At 51.1% G+C, this 19,347-nt stretch overlaps 2 protein-coding genes across 4 annotated transcripts; one reads left to right on the forward strand and one right to left on the reverse strand.

The window, feature by feature from the left end:
* Window positions 1-1,116: 1,116 nt before the first annotated feature.
* On the reverse strand, window positions 1,117-14,451 carry SLC5A6 (solute carrier family 5 member 6). Of its 3 annotated transcripts, none has more exons than XM_025355098.1 (18): window positions 14,166-14,389; window positions 13,594-13,660; window positions 10,714-10,787; window positions 9,343-9,875; window positions 8,962-9,027; window positions 8,571-8,622; window positions 8,114-8,181; window positions 7,175-7,329; window positions 6,619-6,759; window positions 6,289-6,418; window positions 5,611-5,699; window positions 5,058-5,170; window positions 4,329-4,396; window positions 3,522-3,608; window positions 3,200-3,381; window positions 2,874-2,977; window positions 2,515-2,630; window positions 1,117-2,100 (listed from the first exon to the last, which is right to left on the reverse strand). In XM_025355098.1, the coding sequence occupies exons 4-18, from the start codon at window positions 9,733-9,735 to the stop codon at window positions 1,954-1,956; spliced, it is 1,911 nt and encodes a 636-aa protein (XP_025210883.1). In that variant the 5' UTR covers window positions 9,736-9,875; window positions 10,714-10,787; window positions 13,594-13,660; window positions 14,166-14,389; the 3' UTR covers window positions 1,117-1,953. The 3 variants fall into 3 exon arrangements, with proteins under 3 accessions (XP_025210883.1, XP_025210882.1, XP_025210881.1); XM_025355097.1 differs by lacking the exon at window positions 14,166-14,389 and adding an exon at window positions 13,842-13,883; XM_025355096.1 differs by lacking the exon at window positions 10,714-10,787 and having other exon boundaries at window positions 14,166-14,451.
* ATRAID (all-trans retinoic acid induced differentiation factor) lies at window positions 14,207-19,321 on the forward strand. The gene is given in 8 exon segments (XM_025355099.1): window positions 14,207-14,406; window positions 14,409-14,611; window positions 15,320-15,441; window positions 17,466-17,537; window positions 17,619-17,690; window positions 17,778-17,899; window positions 18,692-18,789; window positions 19,013-19,321. Coding segments are annotated over 8 exon segments (852 nt in total). The 5' UTR covers window positions 14,207-14,348; the 3' UTR covers window positions 19,118-19,321.
* Window positions 19,322-19,347: the final 26 nt, after the last annotated feature.

A 19,347-nucleotide genomic window follows, 5' to 3' on the forward strand; every position in this document is an offset into this window, starting at 1 on the left:
CTCGATCTCCTGACCTCGTGATCCGCCCGTCTCGGCCTCCCAAAGTGCTGGGATTACAGGCTTGAGCCACCGCGCCCGGCCCATATCTTCTTACATAGACTCACTTCCACCCTACCTAATTCAGCTAATGAAACCCTGGGGATCGTTCTCCCCAGCTCTCCCTGGAATACCACTCAGGCACGTCTGAAATATGGTAGATTCAGTGGACACACCTTTGGCCTGTCAAAGTACTTTCCCAGACAGAAAATAGATCATGACCAGATACCTAAAGTTCATACTGGAAGGAATGTTTATGTTCAAGATCAGAGCCTTGTGGAATGGAAAAAAAAAAAAAAAATCCAGGGCAGCAGGTTTAAGACCCATTAGGAGCCATTATTGTCATCATGAATATAAATGAGGCCTAGGCAGGTTAGGAGTGGCTAGGGTCTGGGCTCTGGCACAACCGGGCCCTGTTCTTCCACAGGGCTGGCCAGGGCAGAAGTGAAAGGGGCTGGGGCGTGACCGAGTGAGCTGGGGTAGAGGTAGAAAAAGGGACACAGAACATCCCAGGCCCGAGCTGCATGGAATGTGAGAGAACAGCTGGAATGTGCTCTAGAAGCCCCGGGAGGCCTCAGTTGAGGCTGAACTCAGATATGCCTGGGACCCGGTCTCTGTGAAGAGACCCCGGAAAGCTTGTGCAGAGCTGATGTGGGCAGCTGCACAGGGCCAGCCAGGGGCAGAGGTCAGGTGTGGGAGGGTGTGAGCACAGTGTTCTTCACAAGACCATAAAAGTCCAGCTAGAATGTTCCGTTTCTAAAATCAGATGGGAACATTCTTCCTCCAGTTTCAAAAGTAAAAATCTGAGAGCAAAAGGTTCTGGCAAAGGGAAACTGGGGCCGGAGAAGGGAGTGACTAAGTAAGCCCCAGGGGATGAGAAGCCTTAGGAGAGGGTGTGTATCTTCCACCCTGGTGAGCACAGTGCTGTCCCCTGCAGACACGGGGACAGCAGAGACTTGAAGCCGCAGCCCCCCTCCTGAGCACAGGAAGGTGACCTGTACATAGGATGGGACTCCTTATCCTCACCGGGGGATGCAGTGGGGTGGACAAGAGCAGGTGGAGACAGTACAGGAGCCCAAATTCTAGGTCCAATGGTAGTTTTTATTCCCCAGGAATAGATATGTGGGGAAGAAACTCCAAAAGGAAACGGAGCACAGATGACAGAAATGACACCACGGCAGCCTGGCTCAGGAGTCGGGTAGATAGACGGCTGCTCCACAGTGGACCCGGTCATGGCCCTGGTTTCTTGGATCCACATTTGCCCTGTCTCTAAGTGTCCATCTCAGAGGTGGAGGACGGATAAAGTGAGGCAGAAAACTTGCTTGCTCTACACAAAGGAGACAAATGGACCTTCTATTCCCAGAGGCCCAGGGACACCAAAACCTCCCTCTTCAGAATGGAGGTAGACAGATAAAAATGAGAGGGGCTTGAGTGTCACAGACAATCTGAAAGTAATAACGGGCTCACTGTGGCTGGCAGAACTGGTACTGAGATGTGGACTGACTACAAGGGAAGCAGCTTTCAGTTTTATGGTGGAGAGTCAGTCCTAAATCGGGCCCTGGGGCAGTTATAACCAGAGTGCTGTTTCTGGCCATTTACTTCAAAGGACTCTGGCTATGTTGAATCAGAAGTCATTATCTTTTTTCCAGAGGATGCACTTCTATCCCTATTTCTGGCATGATCCTGCTCCCTACGAGCCTCATCCTTTAAAAAAAGATTGGCAAGCGAGAGAGAAACGGTGCCTCACAGCTCGAGATGTGACAGCTTCTCCTGCAGGGAAGAACAAGGTCCTTTGGTACGAGCTAGATCATCCAGACCTGTCCCTGCAGAACACATCAAGACTCATCCCTGTACTACAGGGTGGCCTCTGGCTATGGCCTGGCACAGTGAGGACAGAGGCAGGGTCCTGAGTCAACATCACAGGGAGGTCTCCTGGAGGATGCAGGTGGAGCTGCTCCCCTGATAAGCTGTGTCATCCAGGGCCATGGGCTCCTTGTCTCTGCTGTCCCCCAGCACACCATTCCTCGGCTTCTCGGGAAACACGCCGGTGTCCACGAGGTGGTCCTACAAACACAAAGCCAAAGGGGTGGAACTGGTGAAGATGGACGACAGGTGGTGACAGGATTCACACAGAAAACGTACCCGCTAGAAGGCAGCCCAGCAAGGCTGGGTGTGGGAGGGAGAATGGGGGGAAAAGAGGGAGAGCACAGCACAGTGGGGAGCGCAGGGTGGGCTGGGGAGGGGAGCTGACCAGCCCAGGCCGGGGCTGAGCTCCCCTGAGCCCTGAGATCCTTCTGCCCCACCAAGGGAGTGCAGCCCTGTGGGTAGAACCTGAGACAGCTGTGTGGGGACAGCCTAGGCTTAGCTGATCCTGAGAGGGGCACCGGGGGCAGGAGCAGAGAAAAGGGGTAGAAGGGGTAGAAGAGTCAGTGGCATCTGCAGAGGGATGGGAGGGGTCACTTGGACATTAGGTGCTACCTGGCCGTAGCTCCTGCAGTGGAGCCGCTTCTGCCAGGACAAGGGCAAGAGGGCCAGGAGCTTCGGCAACACCGGGTAAATGGTCGCAGGGTTCAGGGACCGGCCTCGCATTCTCCCTGAAGGGAAACGTGCTTCTGAGTCTCTGCGTGGAACCATCCACAGCAGCGGGCCTCATGTCCTCCCTTGGCCCCCAGATACCCCAGCCCCCACCCACATCCTACATCCCAGTGGAAAAGCCTGACAGCTACTGACACCCAAAAGCTCAGAGGGCAGGAACCTTTCTCCCTAGACGGTAGAGTCCCTTAGGGCCCTCTGTTAACCCCTCGGTGCTCGTCTGCACCGTGATCCCACACCCTCACCAGTGAGTAGACTGACAATCAGGCCCACCACAATGACTGTGGTGGAGTTGTGAGCGCTGTACCATAAGTAGGACAAGGAATAGAACCGCCGCAGCCCTGTAGGCCTGGGAAGAGCAGAGGGGAAGACAATTAGCAATTCATTGGCAGGGCATTCCTTGGGCACCAGTTTCTCCTTGCCCGCATGGTCCCAGAGTCTTGGGACCCAATACCCAACATTTCCCTGGAGCCTCTGGTGACCCATCCCTTAGCAAGACCCCTGTGAAAGCCCTCAAACTCAAAGGAGGGCTTTGAGAAAACAAGGGGAAAGACAGCAAGCCCTGCCTTACTTGGAGACGGTAGTCAAGGGCATCAGTGTGGTCGCAGTGGCAATGGTTAGATTGGTGGGCAGGGAGAAGTTGGACCCATTAGTGGAAGAGGGTGGCATGCTGGAGCCCATGCTGGTCACGATGCTCCCAATGCCAATCCAGAAGGCCATGACAAGTCCAGACAACAGGCCCACGATAGCACCCTGCCGAGACACGGTGCACGCCTGTCACAAGGCCAGCCCTGCCAGCCCTCACAGCAGTCCTCAGGTCTCCTGGTGAGAGCCCTGCCAACCCACAGGCCCATCCCGCTACACATGACTGTGGGTCCAGATGCATCACTCACAGGAGGGTTGGCACACGGAAAGAACATTCCAAGGCAAAAGAGTCCCAGCAGCGGTCCCCCAACCATGCCAAAGATGCTGATTGCTGCCTAGGAGGACCGGGCAAGAAGAAAATAAAAAAGAACACAGACTCAGAAATGCCCAGACTCACCATAGAGCACAGCCACCCGCCATGGCCTTGGAGCCCCACTCATCAGATCTATCTCTTCTATGGGAACAATCAGAACTCCAGAGGTTGCCAGGCAGTGGCTCACGCCTATCATTCCAGCAGTTTGGGAGGCCGAGGCGGGAGGATCACCTAAGGTCAGGAGTTCGAGACTAGCCTGGCCAACATGGTAAAACCCCATCTCTACTAAAAATACAAAAATCATCCAGACATGCTGGCACATGCCTATAGTCCCTCAGCTACTTGGGAGGCTGAGACAGGAGAATCGCTTGAACCCAGGAGGCGGAGGTTGCAGTCAGCCGAGATCGCACCACTGCACTCCAGCCTGAGCAACAGAATGAGACTCCATCTCAAAAAAAAAAAAAGACTCTAGAGGGCAGGAAAGGCTGATGGGGGGCTGATGGAGAGGGATGTGTTTTGGGTTCTCCTCCGAGGCTCTCTCTTGGCCTACAATATCCCAGGAATGACCCTGGGTCCTCTGGCTGCTTGGAAGTCTGTTCACAGTAAAGATGGTCCATCAAAGGAGAATCTCTTACACCTGGCCCCCGGTCATTCCCCTCAATATAGCTGCCCTTCTCAACTTCCTGTTTCAATCAATCCCTTCTCTCCCTTAAAATCGCTTCCTACCCTCTACAGTTATTACCTGCAGCACAGGTCCCATCTGGGAGGAAATATAGGCCATTCCTAGACAAAGTAGCCCATAGCCAAAGGCTGGGGGTAAAGGAGAGGAGAGGAAACAAGAAGGTGTGAGTTAACACAAGCAATGGGATAAAGCAAGGCTCCCTGCGCAGCCAAACTACCATCTCTGTCTCCTTTGACACAAAAGGCATATTACATCATGCTGCAGCTTCCTCCCACCAAGTCCTCACTCCTATGTGACTCAGAGACCTCCCTAGGACATGCCCTGAGATGTAAACAACCATGCATGCAGGAAAGGTTGTGTGCCTCGTTAGGCAAGTGCTGAGCCCCGAATAAAGTGGGTGTTTTACAGCAGACTGATGACAGTGGTCAGGGTGTAGCTTAGGAAGACCCAGACTGGGCCGGGCGCGGTGGCTCAAGCCTGTAATTCCAGCACTTTGGGAGGCCGAGACGGGCGGATCATGAGGTCAGGAGATCAAGACCATCCTGGCTAAAACGGTGAAACCCCGTCTCTACTAAAAAATACAAAAAACTAGCCGGGCGCGGTGGCGGGCGCCTGTAGTCCCAGCTACTCGGGAGGCTGAGGCAGGAGAATGGCGTAAACCCGGGAGGCGGAGCTTGCAGTGAGCTGAGATCCGGCCACTGCACTCCAGCCTGGGCGACAGAGCGAGACTCCGTCTCAAAAAAAAAAAAGAAAGACCCAGACTGAAGAGATGAGGAAGCATAACCCCACCGAGGCCTCTGGAAAGCATGATGGCCCGGGCTTCAGAGAACTCAGGGAACCAAGGTCGAATCAGGTCTTCCATCGTAACAGTTGCCAATGAATTAAAAGCAGAGGATATAGTGCTGAAAAAGAAGAGGATGAGAAGTTGAGCGAGGCAAAATTGTCAGCTCTGTGGGACTCTGTGGAGGAAATGGTATCCTAAAGGGGAGATGACAGGTACCACCAAGAAACCTCCTCATAGTTGGACTTGACACCACCTCAGAGCGGGCCTGGAAGGCAAGGACACAGTCCTTTTTTGAATGTGGATATGGGTTTCATTTGAGCAGATCAATTTCTGGTACCATAAAAGAACTCTTAACCAAAACAGGGGTATCTCTTGAGAGAAAATGTGCTCTGGCCTACAAAGATGAGCTATCCCTTGTCATCCACACAGATGGGACAGACACAGTGAGACTCACTGTGACTGGGACTCCCCGCCCGCCACCACCCTGCTCCACCCATCACCTTGTATCCAACAGGGGTCAGGTGCACCAGGTCTGAGGGAAATGGTCAAAGGGGGTACCTGAGGGAGCCGCTGAAGAGGCAGGCAATGAAGAGCCCTGGCAGGCCCGGCAGGCCTTTCAGGATATCCATCACAAAGTACAGGACAAACTGCAAGCAGAGCGGAGGTGCAGAGCAGTCCTCAGAGAGGGGCCTTCCCAGGGCCGGCTCTGCAGAGAAGCTCCCTTTGCATGTGCCCCAGCGAGTCTATTGAGACTGGGTGCGTTAGAAGGGAAGCCAGGGCCTGGGGCATCTCTGCTGACCCAAGTGTCTACACATTAAGTGGAGAGAAAATGGGCTCTGCAGAGGGAATGACACGATTCGCCCGCAGCTCTGTTTCTGGCTACCAGTGTAACTTCTGCTTACTGACTACCTCATTGAGTCTGTTTTCTCCTCTGTGAAATGAGGCTGTTAGAGGTTAGGTGAGACCAGGTATGTGACAGCTCCCAGCAGAGCACATGGAGCCCAGTGGGGAGTCAGTAAGGGTAGGTCCTCACCCCAGTAGGATGAGCACTGTGGTTAGACGCTAGGAACCAGGATCCTCACATGCTAGATTCCTAGCATCTTAGAGTGGGAAAGGATTTTACAATCATTTCCCACCCAGGGTGGGAGTCCTTTCTATAGTCAGTCCTTTCCTACCTAGACACTCCTGTTGTGGGGCCAGGCCTGCCCTCAAGGGAACAGGACAGGGCCTTCTCACCTGGTCTGGGGCTGCCTGAGCCTGCTGAATGCTCATGGGATACTCCTGGTAATACGTGAACATGACCAGGCCAATGAGGCTGCCCACGCAGAGGGACACCTGCTGGAAGGGGAACACTGCATAACAGGAGCTGCAAAAGATGTCGGTGCCAGGAGGAGAGCCGGCGTTAACAGACACCCTCAGGCATGTGCCCCTGACCTCCAGAAAGGAGACCCACATCCTGAACACAGTGGATATGTATATACTCTGGCATCCTGCCCCACCCCAATTATCTCTGGGGAACCCCTTCCCCTAGACCTTGCTCTGCTCCCTTCCTGTCGCTGCACTCACAGCATAGCAGCCTTCTCCGTGCGGGAACTGAGGTACCGCTGCACCTGAGCCTGGTTCACCCCATATAAGGAGAGCATCATGAAGACACCCCCGATGGCCAAGGTCCAGAAGGTGTGCCGCACAAAGGGGTCTGGATTCAACCTGTAACAGACACCACCCAGTCATTGTGCAAAGCCCCAGAGATATAGCCTTCCTGCCCTCTTGGCAACAGGAGTCAGTGACAGGAGAGGAGAGACACCACTGCTAGGGCCAAGGGGATGACTGAAGGCAAGAAACTGGGTGCACTCAAGAGACAGCACAGCCAGTTAGAGGGAGGCTCCATTCTTCCACCCCAGCCTCGTTCCAGGTACTCATCCCAAGTAATGTCCTGACTCTCCATAAACACTAGCCGAGCACCTGTAATCACCCTCCCTCTCTGCAGGACCAGTTTCCCGCTGTCTGCTGTTACACCTTAGGCTTCCCAGTTTGCACTCTGCTTACTATAGCCCTGAGCCCTCTAGGATGGGCTCAGCGCCCAGGCACTGCAGACCCCAGCCAGGAGTAGGGGTATACTTACTCAAACCCAGAGATGCGGCCGTGCTGGGAAGCCACAGCCCACACACGCCCCAAGCCGCCCACCTTGGCTGACCCCACGGTGATAACTGCCAGCTGCCCAAGGAACATGACCACTGTCTGGAACACATCTGTCCAGATGACGGCCTTCAGCCCACCCTGCAAGGAAAGCACAGCAAACCTGCCACAGAGGCCTTCTAAACCCAGCTCGTCCAACCCGCCTTATTGTTGTTCCATTTTGTTTTGTTTTAGGCTTTTTGCAGCCGGAAGCCAGTTTTTAGTTTCTATCTCTGGTGTTAAGTATAAAAGAGAGATGAGGAAGGGGCTTTACTGACCCAACCAGAAACAGAAACTAAGAACCCATGACTATATTCTCTCCCTTGGACACTCCTGAAACCATCCACTCTAAGGACATGCTACCAGTGAGGGGACTCTCCTGCCGTTAGGCACGTAATTGCTGTGACCCTGTTGACATCATTCCCATCCCATCCTCTACCTTCATATACCACCCCCACTGCTAAATCCTATTTCCTTTTTTTTTTTTTTGAGACAGAGTCTCGCTCTGTCGCCCAGGCTGGAGTGCAGTGGCGCGATCTCGGCTCACTGCAAGCTCCGCCTCCCGGGTTCATGCCATTCTCCTGCCTCAGCCTCCTGAGTAGCTGGGACTACAGGCGCCCGCCACCGCGCCCGGCTAATTTTTTGTATTTTTAGTAGAGATGGGGTTTCACCGTGGTCTCGATCTCCTGACCTTGTGATCCGCCCGCCTCAGCCTCCCAAAGTGCTGGGATTACAGGCGTGAGCCACCGCGCCCGGCTAAATCCTATTTCTTACCACCCTAGAATTTCACCTATATTCTCAGCTTATCTCTTCTTTTCCTTCTCTTCCCATCTCCCCTCCTTACTTCATCCCTTCCCCTCCCCTCACCAGGGCTTACTGCACTTACCAGAGCTGTATAGATGGTACAGACAATGCCTAGGGCCAGCACGGACAGCCACAGATCAAAGCCAGTCACTGTAAGCATAGAAGCCACATTTTTATCCCTGGAAAAGGGTTCCCCAGGGGAGAAGCCCTGGTAGGGCAATCGTGTCATGCCACAGAGATAAAGCATTTGGTCATTAACAATGAAATAAATCATTCACCACAATGGAAAAAATTGTTTGCAGAGCTCCATCAAAAGGTGCTGATTAACCAGTTCGGATAGGCATGGTAACACGTTACTAGCTTTCAACAGAGGTGGACCAAGCCTTCCCCCGGTAGAGACCCACCCAAGGGCCCAAGCAGTGAATTAATTCCCCATCCAAGGTCAGGTTCTTTTCCGTACACGCTCCTCCATCTGCCTCTCCCAAAGGTGCTTTCCTAGCCTGCCATGGCTGAAAGCCAGGGGCGCTGTGACTCCTCACCTGCATTGAGAGCCAATGACGGAGCATAGAGCACAACTCCCATGTAGATCACCTGTTGCATGCGGAAAAAATGTGAGGGGGCAGGAGGAGGGTGGGAAGAGAGAGGAAGAAAGATGGGCCTCAGTGCCAATATGCCCATGGCTTCCCCTCACCTAGGCTCACTTCCCTCTTCCTTCTCTCAAATTCTGGCTTGCTGCCACCATAGTATCTGTGCTGGAATTAGAAGGCATGGGCAGCAGGATGCCTCTGGGGGCCTCATAGATGCTGACCCTCTAGCAGGCATTTCAATCCTGCCAGTCTGAGAGCAGGGGAGACTCCAATTCCCGCAGCACACTTGGGTTCAGGTCCCCCAACATGCCCCAGGCTCGGTTTCTAGCCTCATTCTGCTTACCATCTGAAAGATGAAAGTCACAGTTCCACACACTCGAACAGTTTTATTGAATCGAAGCTCCAGGTACTGGGTATACAGAAAAAAGATTTTCCTCCTGACTTCACCCCGACAACTCACACACAACTTCCCTCAAGACGCTCAGGAACATGAGGGAATATCCAACCCATACCCACTCTGAGTCCCACTCGGCACAGCACCCTCCTCTCCAATCCTGCCCCTACTCCTGACATCACTGAGAAAGAATTACAAACACACAACTGAGTTTTCTGTCCCTCTCATTAGGTGGAGGAGGTCTAGGGTCCCAGGTCCTTCCTATGTCCCTGTTCCTCCTCTCCACTCCAACCCGTGTCCCACGTGCTTCTCCCTTCCGTCCCTGCTCACCTCATAGGCACTGGTGAGATGCAGGCGGTAGAAAACGGGGATGAAGATGTGTGCAGGTATGAGCAGCCCCAAAAAGTAGCAGCAGCCCAGGAACCAATACTGGGTCCCAAATCGGTAGATCTCTGATGGCACACCCAGGATGGCCACGGCTGACTGGAAGGTGGCCAGCAGGGACAGTGCCACCGGAAGGCAGCCCATTTTGCGGTTCGCCATCAGCAGCTCACCAACAGTATGCCGGCCCCAGCCACGACAAGCATGGTAGAGCCCAATGGCAAGAGAGAGAACCAGCAGCAGGACGAACACCACGTAGTCCACGAGGGAGAAGGCGGGCATGCTCATGCTTGTGCCCGAGGTTGGGGAAACGGGGGCTGAGGTGCTCACCCCTACACTCATATCCTCACTGTGTCTGTGATCTGCAGCCAGCTGCTGCTCCAGGGCTCTGGGGCAGGGCAGGGGCGGATGGGTGGCTACAATCTGGCTCCCAGCCACAGTCTCACAGTCTTCCTCCACGGAATGATACTGTCCAGGGTGAGCTGCAAAGGAATTAGCTCTTAGTGAGGCCTATCTTGCCTTGGTAGCCATTCACCCTTGGGCCTTGTACATCACATGCCATCAGAAGTGGACCAGTCAGCATAGGGGTAGCCCTTCAAGGTCTGGAGGCCCTGGTATGGGTTTGGTAGGGGACAGAAGTGAGGGAGAAGCATCAGAGTGAGACAGCCAGGAGACAATATAACTTGGCCAGGACCTTTGAGTATGCAGAGCTGTGAAATTCAAGAACCTTCTTAGGTCTCCACCCCAGTACCAAAAGAAAAATAAACTCTAGCCTAAGTTTCTTTGCAAAATTTCCTGACCCCACTTGAAGGCACAGACCCAGTCACTACAATACACTAAGCCAGCAGAGCCCAGCCTGGCGCCACAGCCCAGCAGGAAACACAACATGGAGACTAATGGCAGCAGGGCTTCCCCTACTGACCCTGGCCTCAGCCCTCGCTTCCTGAGATCCCCAGTGTCACCCTTCTAACTGATCATCAGTGAGACTGCCTCTGTGGCAGCCACAGACTCCATTTCAGACTCCATTTAGGCCAACCACTCCGAACCCCTTTCTTAAGGTTCTCCCCAACACCACTAGATAAGCACTCGCTGCCACCCACCTCTCAGCCCCTCTACCTGCAACACCACAGTCAACAGCAGATGCAGCAAGAGCGGCTGGATTCAAAAGTGAGACGGGAAAGGTGAGAGGGCATCATGCTGGAGTCAGGGTTTCAGAGTTACGATTCTCCGTTTTGGAGAGAAGCAACCCAGCCAGGGAGCTGAGAGGCCAAGGGACCAGCCAAAGAGAGTGGTTGCATCCTGCTGGGGACAGACACCTACCTGGAGAAGCAATCCCTGTTCTGAGGCAGAGTTGCCTGGAGCTGCAAAGGCTGAGGATCTGGCTCTATGAGTAGCTGAGGTGAGAGATCAGGATCTGGGGGTGGGGTGAAGCTCAGCAGTCATTTGTTCTGGCCCCTTCAGGGAACCAATCGCTATGTTCCAAATGGCCCTATCACCCTATGGCCCCAAACTCCAACTCAGCCCTAGAGGCTCCAGAACAGGGAAGAGGGAGCTCACATTCAACAGCATTCCTAGATGGATTAGGCTTTCAGCCTAAAGTACTCTTGGCACTCTGTGCGGAAGGGAGTTGGAATGAAGGAACTGAAAAGATGGGAAAGTTGAAAGTTGATTTTCTAACTCCTACACAAGAAATGTTAATCCTCCAAGAATACACCATAATCCTCAGAGAAAGAGGGAAGGGATCATAGTATTTAAAATCTTAAATCTTTGGATACCACTATTACAACCAACTCCCCACCACTGACCATTTCACAGATAAACACACTAAGGCTCAGGTGGTTCAAGTGACCTTTCCAAACAAAAGCACAGAGCCTACTATTGTTAGAGTGTAAATTAGAACCCAGGTCTAGGGATTCACCATCCACCCTGTCTGTTCTCCATGTGTATCACATTATCTTCAGAGGCAATCCTCCGGGGTACTTACTGGTATGGGGGAAAAACACCAGAGAATGCCATGTAGTTAGACAGCCTAACATGAGAACAGTTAACATTTGTTGAACACCTGCTATGTAACCCAGCAGTGTGTGAGGTGCTTTATAAACATTAGTAGTAACACATAATGAAGCTAACGCTTTCAAAACAGCATGTCTCAGGTTAAGACATGAATACTCTACAGTTATCACAAGAAAACTGAGAGATTAAATAACTTGCTCAAGGTTATGCAGCATGGTACAAAACAAGAGAGAAAGAAACAGTGCCGTCTGCAGCTATGACAGGTGTTCACCAACGGCCCTGTCCTCACTATTCCCAGAACCAGGGCAGGAGCACAGTGTTGTAGTCAGTCATTCACAGGACATAGTTTAGATCTCAACTAATGAAGAGACAGACTAACATAAAGTGTGTCTTCTGCTTTTGCCCGCTAGGAGAAAGATTAGGCTCTCTTTCGGCTCTCCCACAGTGTGTTCTTGGGCAGACACTGTCTGGCTGGCAAGATATGGCCTCATGCAGACTAAACCTGAACTCTGAACCTCTTGGGGCCAATAAAGAGGGAAAATAAGAGCTGGCAACTCTTGGATCACATGTCTACAAGATTCCCAACAGGCTTAAACTCTGGTTTAACCTAAACATGCCCTGGGCCTTTGCACATTGCAACACCCTGAGTTTTCTCATTGTCCTTGGCAAGTTTTTGCTGCTATGATAGAGATGATGGGAACCACTGGGGAGTAAGAGAAAACATGTCTGCTGTGTGCAAAGAACACAGAACACTATAGGGTTAGTGGTATACACTATACCCTATAGTATACACTATAGTGGTAGGTGGCCAGAGACAGGAAGGAAAGTCCCAGTGTGGGAAACGGAGGTACAGAAATAAAGACACTCTGCTGATGGGACTTCCTGATAAAATTCTATTTGCATGATGTATGGAGAATTCTCATGGATGGCCTGAGAGAGCCCCAGGGAAGACAGGAAAAACCTGACCTAGCAACAGACCAGATTCTGAGAACAGATCTATGGTTTTCTAAAAACTCTACATTGATCCAAACCTATGTACTTACATTTCTCCAGAAAGAGGGAGGCCAAGAGGAAGAGCTAGCTGTTGTTTCACTACAACCATAACATACTAAGGCACAAACAGCAGATTGTGGGAATGCCCCTTTTTTTTTGGAGACGGAGTCTCACTCTGTCACCCAGGCTGGAGTGCAGTGACACGATCTCGGCTCACTGCATACTCTTCATCCTGAGTTCTTCAGTATGTTACTCTTCATACTGAGTTCAAGTGATTCTTCTGCCTCAGTCTCCTGAGTAGCTAGGACTACAGGCATGTGCTACCGCACCCAGCTAATTTTTTTTTTTTTTGTATTTTTAGTAGAGACGGGACTTCACCATATTGGCCAGGCTGATCTCAAACTCCTGACCTCATGATCCGCCTGCCTCAGCCTCCCAAAGTGCTGGGATTACATGCGTGATGTGGGACCCCTTTTAAAAACCCGAACTCGGCCAGGCGCCGTGGCTCACACTTGTAATCCTAGCACTTTGGGAGGCAAGGCGGGCGGATCACGAGGTCAGGAGATCAAGACCATCCTGGCTAACAGGGTGAAACCCCATCTCTACTAAAAATACAATTTAGCCGGGCGCGGTGGCGGGCACCTGTAATCCCAGCTACTCGGGAGGTTGAGGCAGGAGAATGGCGTGAACCTGGGACGCGGAGCTTGCAGTGAGCCAAGATCGTGCCCCTGCACTCCAGCCTGGGCGACAGAGTGAGACTCCTCCAAAAAAAAAAAAAAAAACCTGAACTCACTTTGGTCACACACTGCAGTGGATCATACTGACTCCTACAAAACGCAATGAGACCACTGCAAGACTAACTGTTCCAAAAAGATTCCCTCAAAATCTGTCCTGGAGCTTATAATTCCTCAAGGTGTGAAAGGCTTTAGGGGCCCTCAAAATGCTACTAGCTACTAACACCTTAGAAAACTTGCCAGTGAGCTAAACGTAAACCTTTCAGGAACTTCCAGGCAGACACCATGGGGGGAATGTGGAAGGGAAGCATGGGTCGGCTACTCGAGATGATCGCTTGGGTTGGCATTAAGGAGCTTTTTGGCTGGCCCTAACCAACACTGTCACTCCGGGAGCAGGGATCCCCTGGCGTCCTTCAGTCAGGGCGCTGGCCCACCCTGGGGCAGCGACGCACTCCCTTACCTCCGTGGTTTAGTCCGGGCTAGGAAGATCCCTTTGTGCTTCCTGAGATCAACATCGCACCCTTTTCCTGGGAAGGCAAAGAAAATGAATTAGGGAAGCGTCTATCCCGCTCCTACCTCCTCGCCAGGCTCCGGGACGCTACGCGCTATCAGGATTGAGGTGAAGGGGACTACGTGCCCGGGGCGATCCAGGCTCCTGCCCTCCCGCCGGAGTCTGCGATTTGCCTTTCCCTCCTCCATCACCCTCACCCTCGTTCTTTCCTGGTTTCCCGCTTCCCTCTACCCGGCGGAGACCACCACCTTACCGCGCACACTTCGTATCTTTTCAGTCCCACGCCGGAGGCCGGCTCGCTCCGCCCCTCCCCGCCCCCTTGCCCCCGCCCCAGCTCAGACGCCGCTCCCAGGGGCCTCTCTGCACCGTCTCACGCTCTGCAGGCCCACCTGCCGGGTCTCCACACGTGGGTAGCCAGAGCAGGGACGCTGCGCCCTGGCCGGGAACCCGCGGGGGCCCCGCCCCCTGCCCGCCCCCTGCCCGCCCCCTGCCCGCCCCGCTCGCTGCGCCGCCATGTTTACTGAGGGCGGATGGAGGAACCCGAGTCTCTTCGAAGGCGCGACCTTGGCTTCCGGACGCGGGGAACACCCGGCTGAGGGAGCCTGCAGTCGGCTCTGGGAAGCCGCGCGGCGACAGGGGTCGCCTTCATTAAAGGGGAAAAGGAATAAGGGGCAGCCAGTGTCCCCGAAAGAGGGCTGGGGCGCATGAAGACCAGCGCAGAGCTCCGCGAGCAGGAGAAACCCCCAGCCAGCCCCAGGGCGAATGGCCGGGTCGCTTAGGCCACGCCCGGGGAAGAGGGCCTGACGCGCTGCGGGGCGGGGCCGCGGGGCCGGGTCGCGTGAGCACCGGAGAACTAAGGGAGCGGAAAATGGCGCCTCACGGCCCGGGTAGTCTTACGACCCTGGTACGCTGGGCTGCCGGCCTGCTCCTCGCTCTGGGCGTGGAAAGGGCTCTGGCGCTACCCGAGGTACAGAAGCAAGTTTGAGGTCGGGCTGAAGCAGGGTCGCTCGCCAGCCGTGCGTCTCGCTCGCCCGCGGCTCCCCCTTCCCCTCGGCCGGCCTGCGGCTCTGATTTCGTCCCTGACCCTTTCCGACCCTGCCCAGCCGGGTCCTGTTCCCGAGTGCTCACGTCGTGCAGGCTTTCGGCGCCCCAGTCCTGCCGACTTCCAAAGATCTGTGAAACTTGATCTCGTCCCTTAATTTTTGAGTAACTTTAAGTTATTTCTACAGACGGGTCCTCTGGCTCTTGTGCAAGCTCTCTACGCCCGAACACCATATATCGTGCAGTGGTAGGGCTGTACTTTGTTTTGTAATGCTTGATGAGTTATTTACTTACCTCCGGTCCTTTTAAACCAGGCCAAACTGGGACTTGAGAAGTCTTTGCAGAGAGCATAATAAATATGTTTGAATAGTGATCTTCAGAGATGAGGACCTTCCCTGGCTGATGTCTGGTACTGAAAGTGTCTGGAGAGCTGATTCGGCGCCGGACTCTAGGGGAAGACATGGCATCTCCTAGCCTAGCCTGTTACAAGGGTAGGACACGAGCCATTTATCCATTTATCGGCCCCATGTTAGAGGAATTCTGGAAACGTGTACTGGCAGTTAATTCTTGATGGCCGTTTGTTCTTTTCTTGGCTTTTCTTTCTGGAGTTCTAATGTTTCTTTCTCTTCTGCAGATATGCACTCAATGTCCAGGGAGTGTGCAAAATTTGTCAAAAGTGGCCCTTTATTGTAAAACGACACGAGAACTAATGCTGCATGCCCGTTGCTGCCTGAATCAGAAGGGCACCATCTTGGGGTGAGGGGAAGACATCCCTAGATACTGGATACAGGCCATTCCTTAGCCTGGCTGCTTTTCTACCCTTATATTATTTTAAGAATCCACCTATTATGGTTTCAACTGTAACCATCACGCACATGTCTACCAAAACTAGATCTCTTTAGTGTCTTTTTACCTTTCCACACTCCAGGTACATGTGAGTACCTGTAGCTTCCTATTAAGCATTTCCTACTGAGTGCACCCTTACTTCAAACTCAAAATGTTGTTTTGCTTCCATTCTCTTCTTTCCTTCATCTACCTAAATACCTCTCTATATTAAGCTTTCAGAAAACCGACATTTTCCATTATCACTCTCTTGCTTTAATACTACAGTTAGTAACTGTTGCTCTCAGGACAAAATTCAAACCATTAACTACCATACACTAGTCCCAACCCCCTTTTCCAACATTATTTCCAATTACTTGTCCACTGAAACCTCCATAATGGTCTGCACCAGCCAGATTTGCCTACCCTCAATGGCATTCCATCTTTGTTCAGGCCTCTCTTCATACCTGAAATTGCCTTCCTCCACCAAATTAGGACATATCCATCCTTCATTTCCAACATCTTTTGTGACTGTTTCCTACTACTATTAAGTTCCAGAGTAATACCTTTTTTTAATTATTATTTATTCATTTTTTTGAGATGGAGTTTCGCTTTTGTTGCCCAGACTGGAGTGCAATGGCGTGATCTTGGCTCGCTGCACCCTCTGCCTCCTGGGTTCAAGCGATTCAGTAATACCTTCTTAAAAAACTTTCTGTAATCTTCAGTGTCCACTCAAATATATTTATACACTATCCTGTGGTTTCTTTTATATTGTAATGTTTACAGTGCTTTTATTTTGGGCAGCGGTCTTGTTCCTCTAACTACATTGTAAGCCACTCAAAGGCTAAGATACTGTGTTTTATTTTTTTTAACATTCTCCCAGTGTTTGCAGTTTGTAGGGACTCCGTAAATATTTGCAGAATAAAGGAAAGGATAGCAGTTGATATTGAAGAAAAAAAATAATGTGGCATGATCCAGCAGTTTACAACCAATCTGTGGTAGAAAATACATGTGGAAAAAACTTTCATTTATGTGACTTGCATTTTTTTTTTTTTTAATTTAAAGGCTCTCTGTGGATCTGAAAATCGTAATATCGGATTCACTAATGTAGACAAGAAACACAGATTTCTCCCAATAGATGCATAACCGATTAGAACAGTGCTGGCCAATAGAACTTTCTGTGATTATGAAAATGTTCTGGGCCAGGCGTGGTGGCTCACGCCTGTAATCCCAGCACTTTGGGAGCCAAGGCAGGCGGATCATGAGGTCAGGAGTTCGAGACCAACGTGACCAACATGGTGAAACCCCGTCTCTACTAAAAATACAAAAATTAGCCAGGCGTGGTGGCGCGTGCCTGTAATCCCAGCTACTCAGGAGGCCGAGGCAGGAGAATTGCTTGAAATTGGGAATCAGAGGTTGCAGGGAGCCGAGATCATGCCACTGCACTCTAGCTTGGGCAACAGAACAAGACTCTGTCTGAAGAAAGAAAAAAGAAAATGTTCCATATCTGTACTAACCAGTACAGTAGCTACTAACGTGGTTATTCCATTTGCACTTGAAATATGGCTAGTGCAAATGAGACACTGAATTTTTTGGTTAAATTAATTTTTCTCTATAGAGTGAGGGTCTCACTCATATTGCCCAGGCTGGTCTCAAATTCCTAGGTTCAAGTGATCCTCCCCGCTTGGCCTCCCTAAGTGCTGGGATTACAGGAGTGAGCCACTACACCCAGCCTAAGGTATATTAACTTAAATTTAAGTAGTTACATGTGGCAAATGGTGATTCTATTGGATAACGCAGAATTAAAATGTCTACCACAGCTCCTAGTGTATGACTCTGAACACAGCTGTGTTCAATTATTATTAGCTGAAAAGGGGGTTGTGTAGTCAAATACAAACCGTGCTGTGGTTGAAGAAAAAGAGGAACACACAGTTATATTGATTACTTTATTTCCTCAGGCTGGATCTCCAGAACTGTTCTCTGGAGGACCCTGGTCCAAACTTTCATCAGGCATATACCACTGTCATCATGTAAGTAGTTAGGTGCCTTCCACCCAAAAGGCTAGCATAGTGTAGGTTGATGGGAAGGTGCTAATATTGTGTGCTTTGCAGAGACCTGCAAGCAAACCCCCTCAAAGGTGACTTGGCCAACACTTTCCATGGCTTTACTCAGCTCCAGACTCTGTGAGTAAGGGTATGGGGAAGAGAATCAAAGAAGGGTGATGCTGTGAGTTTAGCAACTTTGCATGTTATGACCACATTTCTCTTTAGGATACTGCCACAAGATGTCAACTGTCCTGGAGGAATTAATGCCTGGAATACTATCACCTCTTATATAGACAACCAAATCTGTCAAGGGCAAAAGAACCTTTGCAATAACACTGGGGACCCAGGTATGCCGTCTTACCTCCAAACTTCTGGGAATTGTCTTTTCTCCCTTGTGTTTTCCACTTTAGATCAGAAAGACAAAGTTACTTAAGTGCCTTTCATTCAGAGTTCTGGGGGTCTAACCTTTGAAAGAAAAGATATCTTAAGATATATTATTTGTCTCACGCGTGTCCGTGTAAAGAGACCACCAAACAGGCTCGTGTGAGCAACAAGGCTTTACTTCACCTGGGCGCAGACTCACAGGGCTGAGTCTGAAAAGAGAGTCAGCAAAGGGTGGTGGGATTATCATTAGTTCTTACAGGTTTTGGGATAGGCGGTGGAGTTAGGAGCAATGTTTTGCGGGCAGGAGGTGGATCTCCCAAAGTACATTCTCAAGGGTGGGGAGAATTACAAAGAAGCTTCTTAAGGGTCGGGGAGATTACAAAGAACCTTCTTCAGGGTAGGGAGAATTATAAAGAACCTTCTTAAGGGTGGGGGAGATTACAAAGTACATTGATCAGTTAGGGTGGGGCAGAAACAAATCAATGGTGGAATGTCATCAGTTAAGGCTATTTTCACTTTTATGGATCTTCAGTTGCTTCAGGCCATCTGGATGTTTACGTGCAGGTCACAGGGGATATGATGGCTTAGCTTGGGCTCAGAGGCCTGACATTATTGTTACTGTTTTTATCTGTAATCTTCTTTCCTCTTCCTTTATCCTAGCAATGATTGAGAGACTCTAAGTTGAAATAGATATTTGAGAAATATGCCTAATGAGATGTATGCAGTGATGTTCTTTCTTTCTCTCTGGCCCACAGAAATGTGTCCTGAGAATGGATCTTGTGTACCTGATGGTCCAGGTCTTTTGCAGTGTGTTTGTGCTGATGGTTTCCACGGATACAAGTGTATGCGCCAGGTGAGGAATTAGGCCTTCTAACTAGGGATACAAGGAATGCATAGAGCAAGTCTTCTCAGAAAGGAGATCCACAAGACCAGGAGCTAATACAAATTACCTATAGGGGGAAAACTATAGAATTGCCCTAGACGAGGTGATAGGTATATTAGGAAAGAATTAGGTGTTAGGATGTGGCCCTCCGTGTAACGTTGTATGGGGATGTTTTTTGGTCTGTTGTTCACAGGGCTCGTTCTCACTGCTTATGTTCTTTGGGATTCTGGGATCCACCACTCTATCCATCTCCATTCTGCTTTGGGGGACCCAACGCCGAAAAGCCAAGACTTCATGAACCACATAGGTCTTACCATTGACCTAAGATCGATCTGATCTATCTTAGCCCAGCCAGGGAGCTCTGCTTCCTAGAAAGGCATCTTTGGCCAGTGGATTCACCTCAAGGTTGAGGCCGCCATTGGAAGAGGAAAAATTGCACTCACCTGGTGTAGACAAATACCAGTTCCCATTTGTGTTGTTGCCTATAATAAACACTTTTTTCCCCCTCTCTCTTTCTTTTTAAGGAAA

This window comes from Theropithecus gelada, chromosome 13 (genome assembly GCF_003255815.1).
Source record: "Theropithecus gelada isolate Dixy chromosome 13, Tgel_1.0, whole genome shotgun sequence".
Classification (NCBI taxonomy): Eukaryota; Metazoa; Chordata; class Mammalia; order Primates; family Cercopithecidae; genus Theropithecus; species Theropithecus gelada.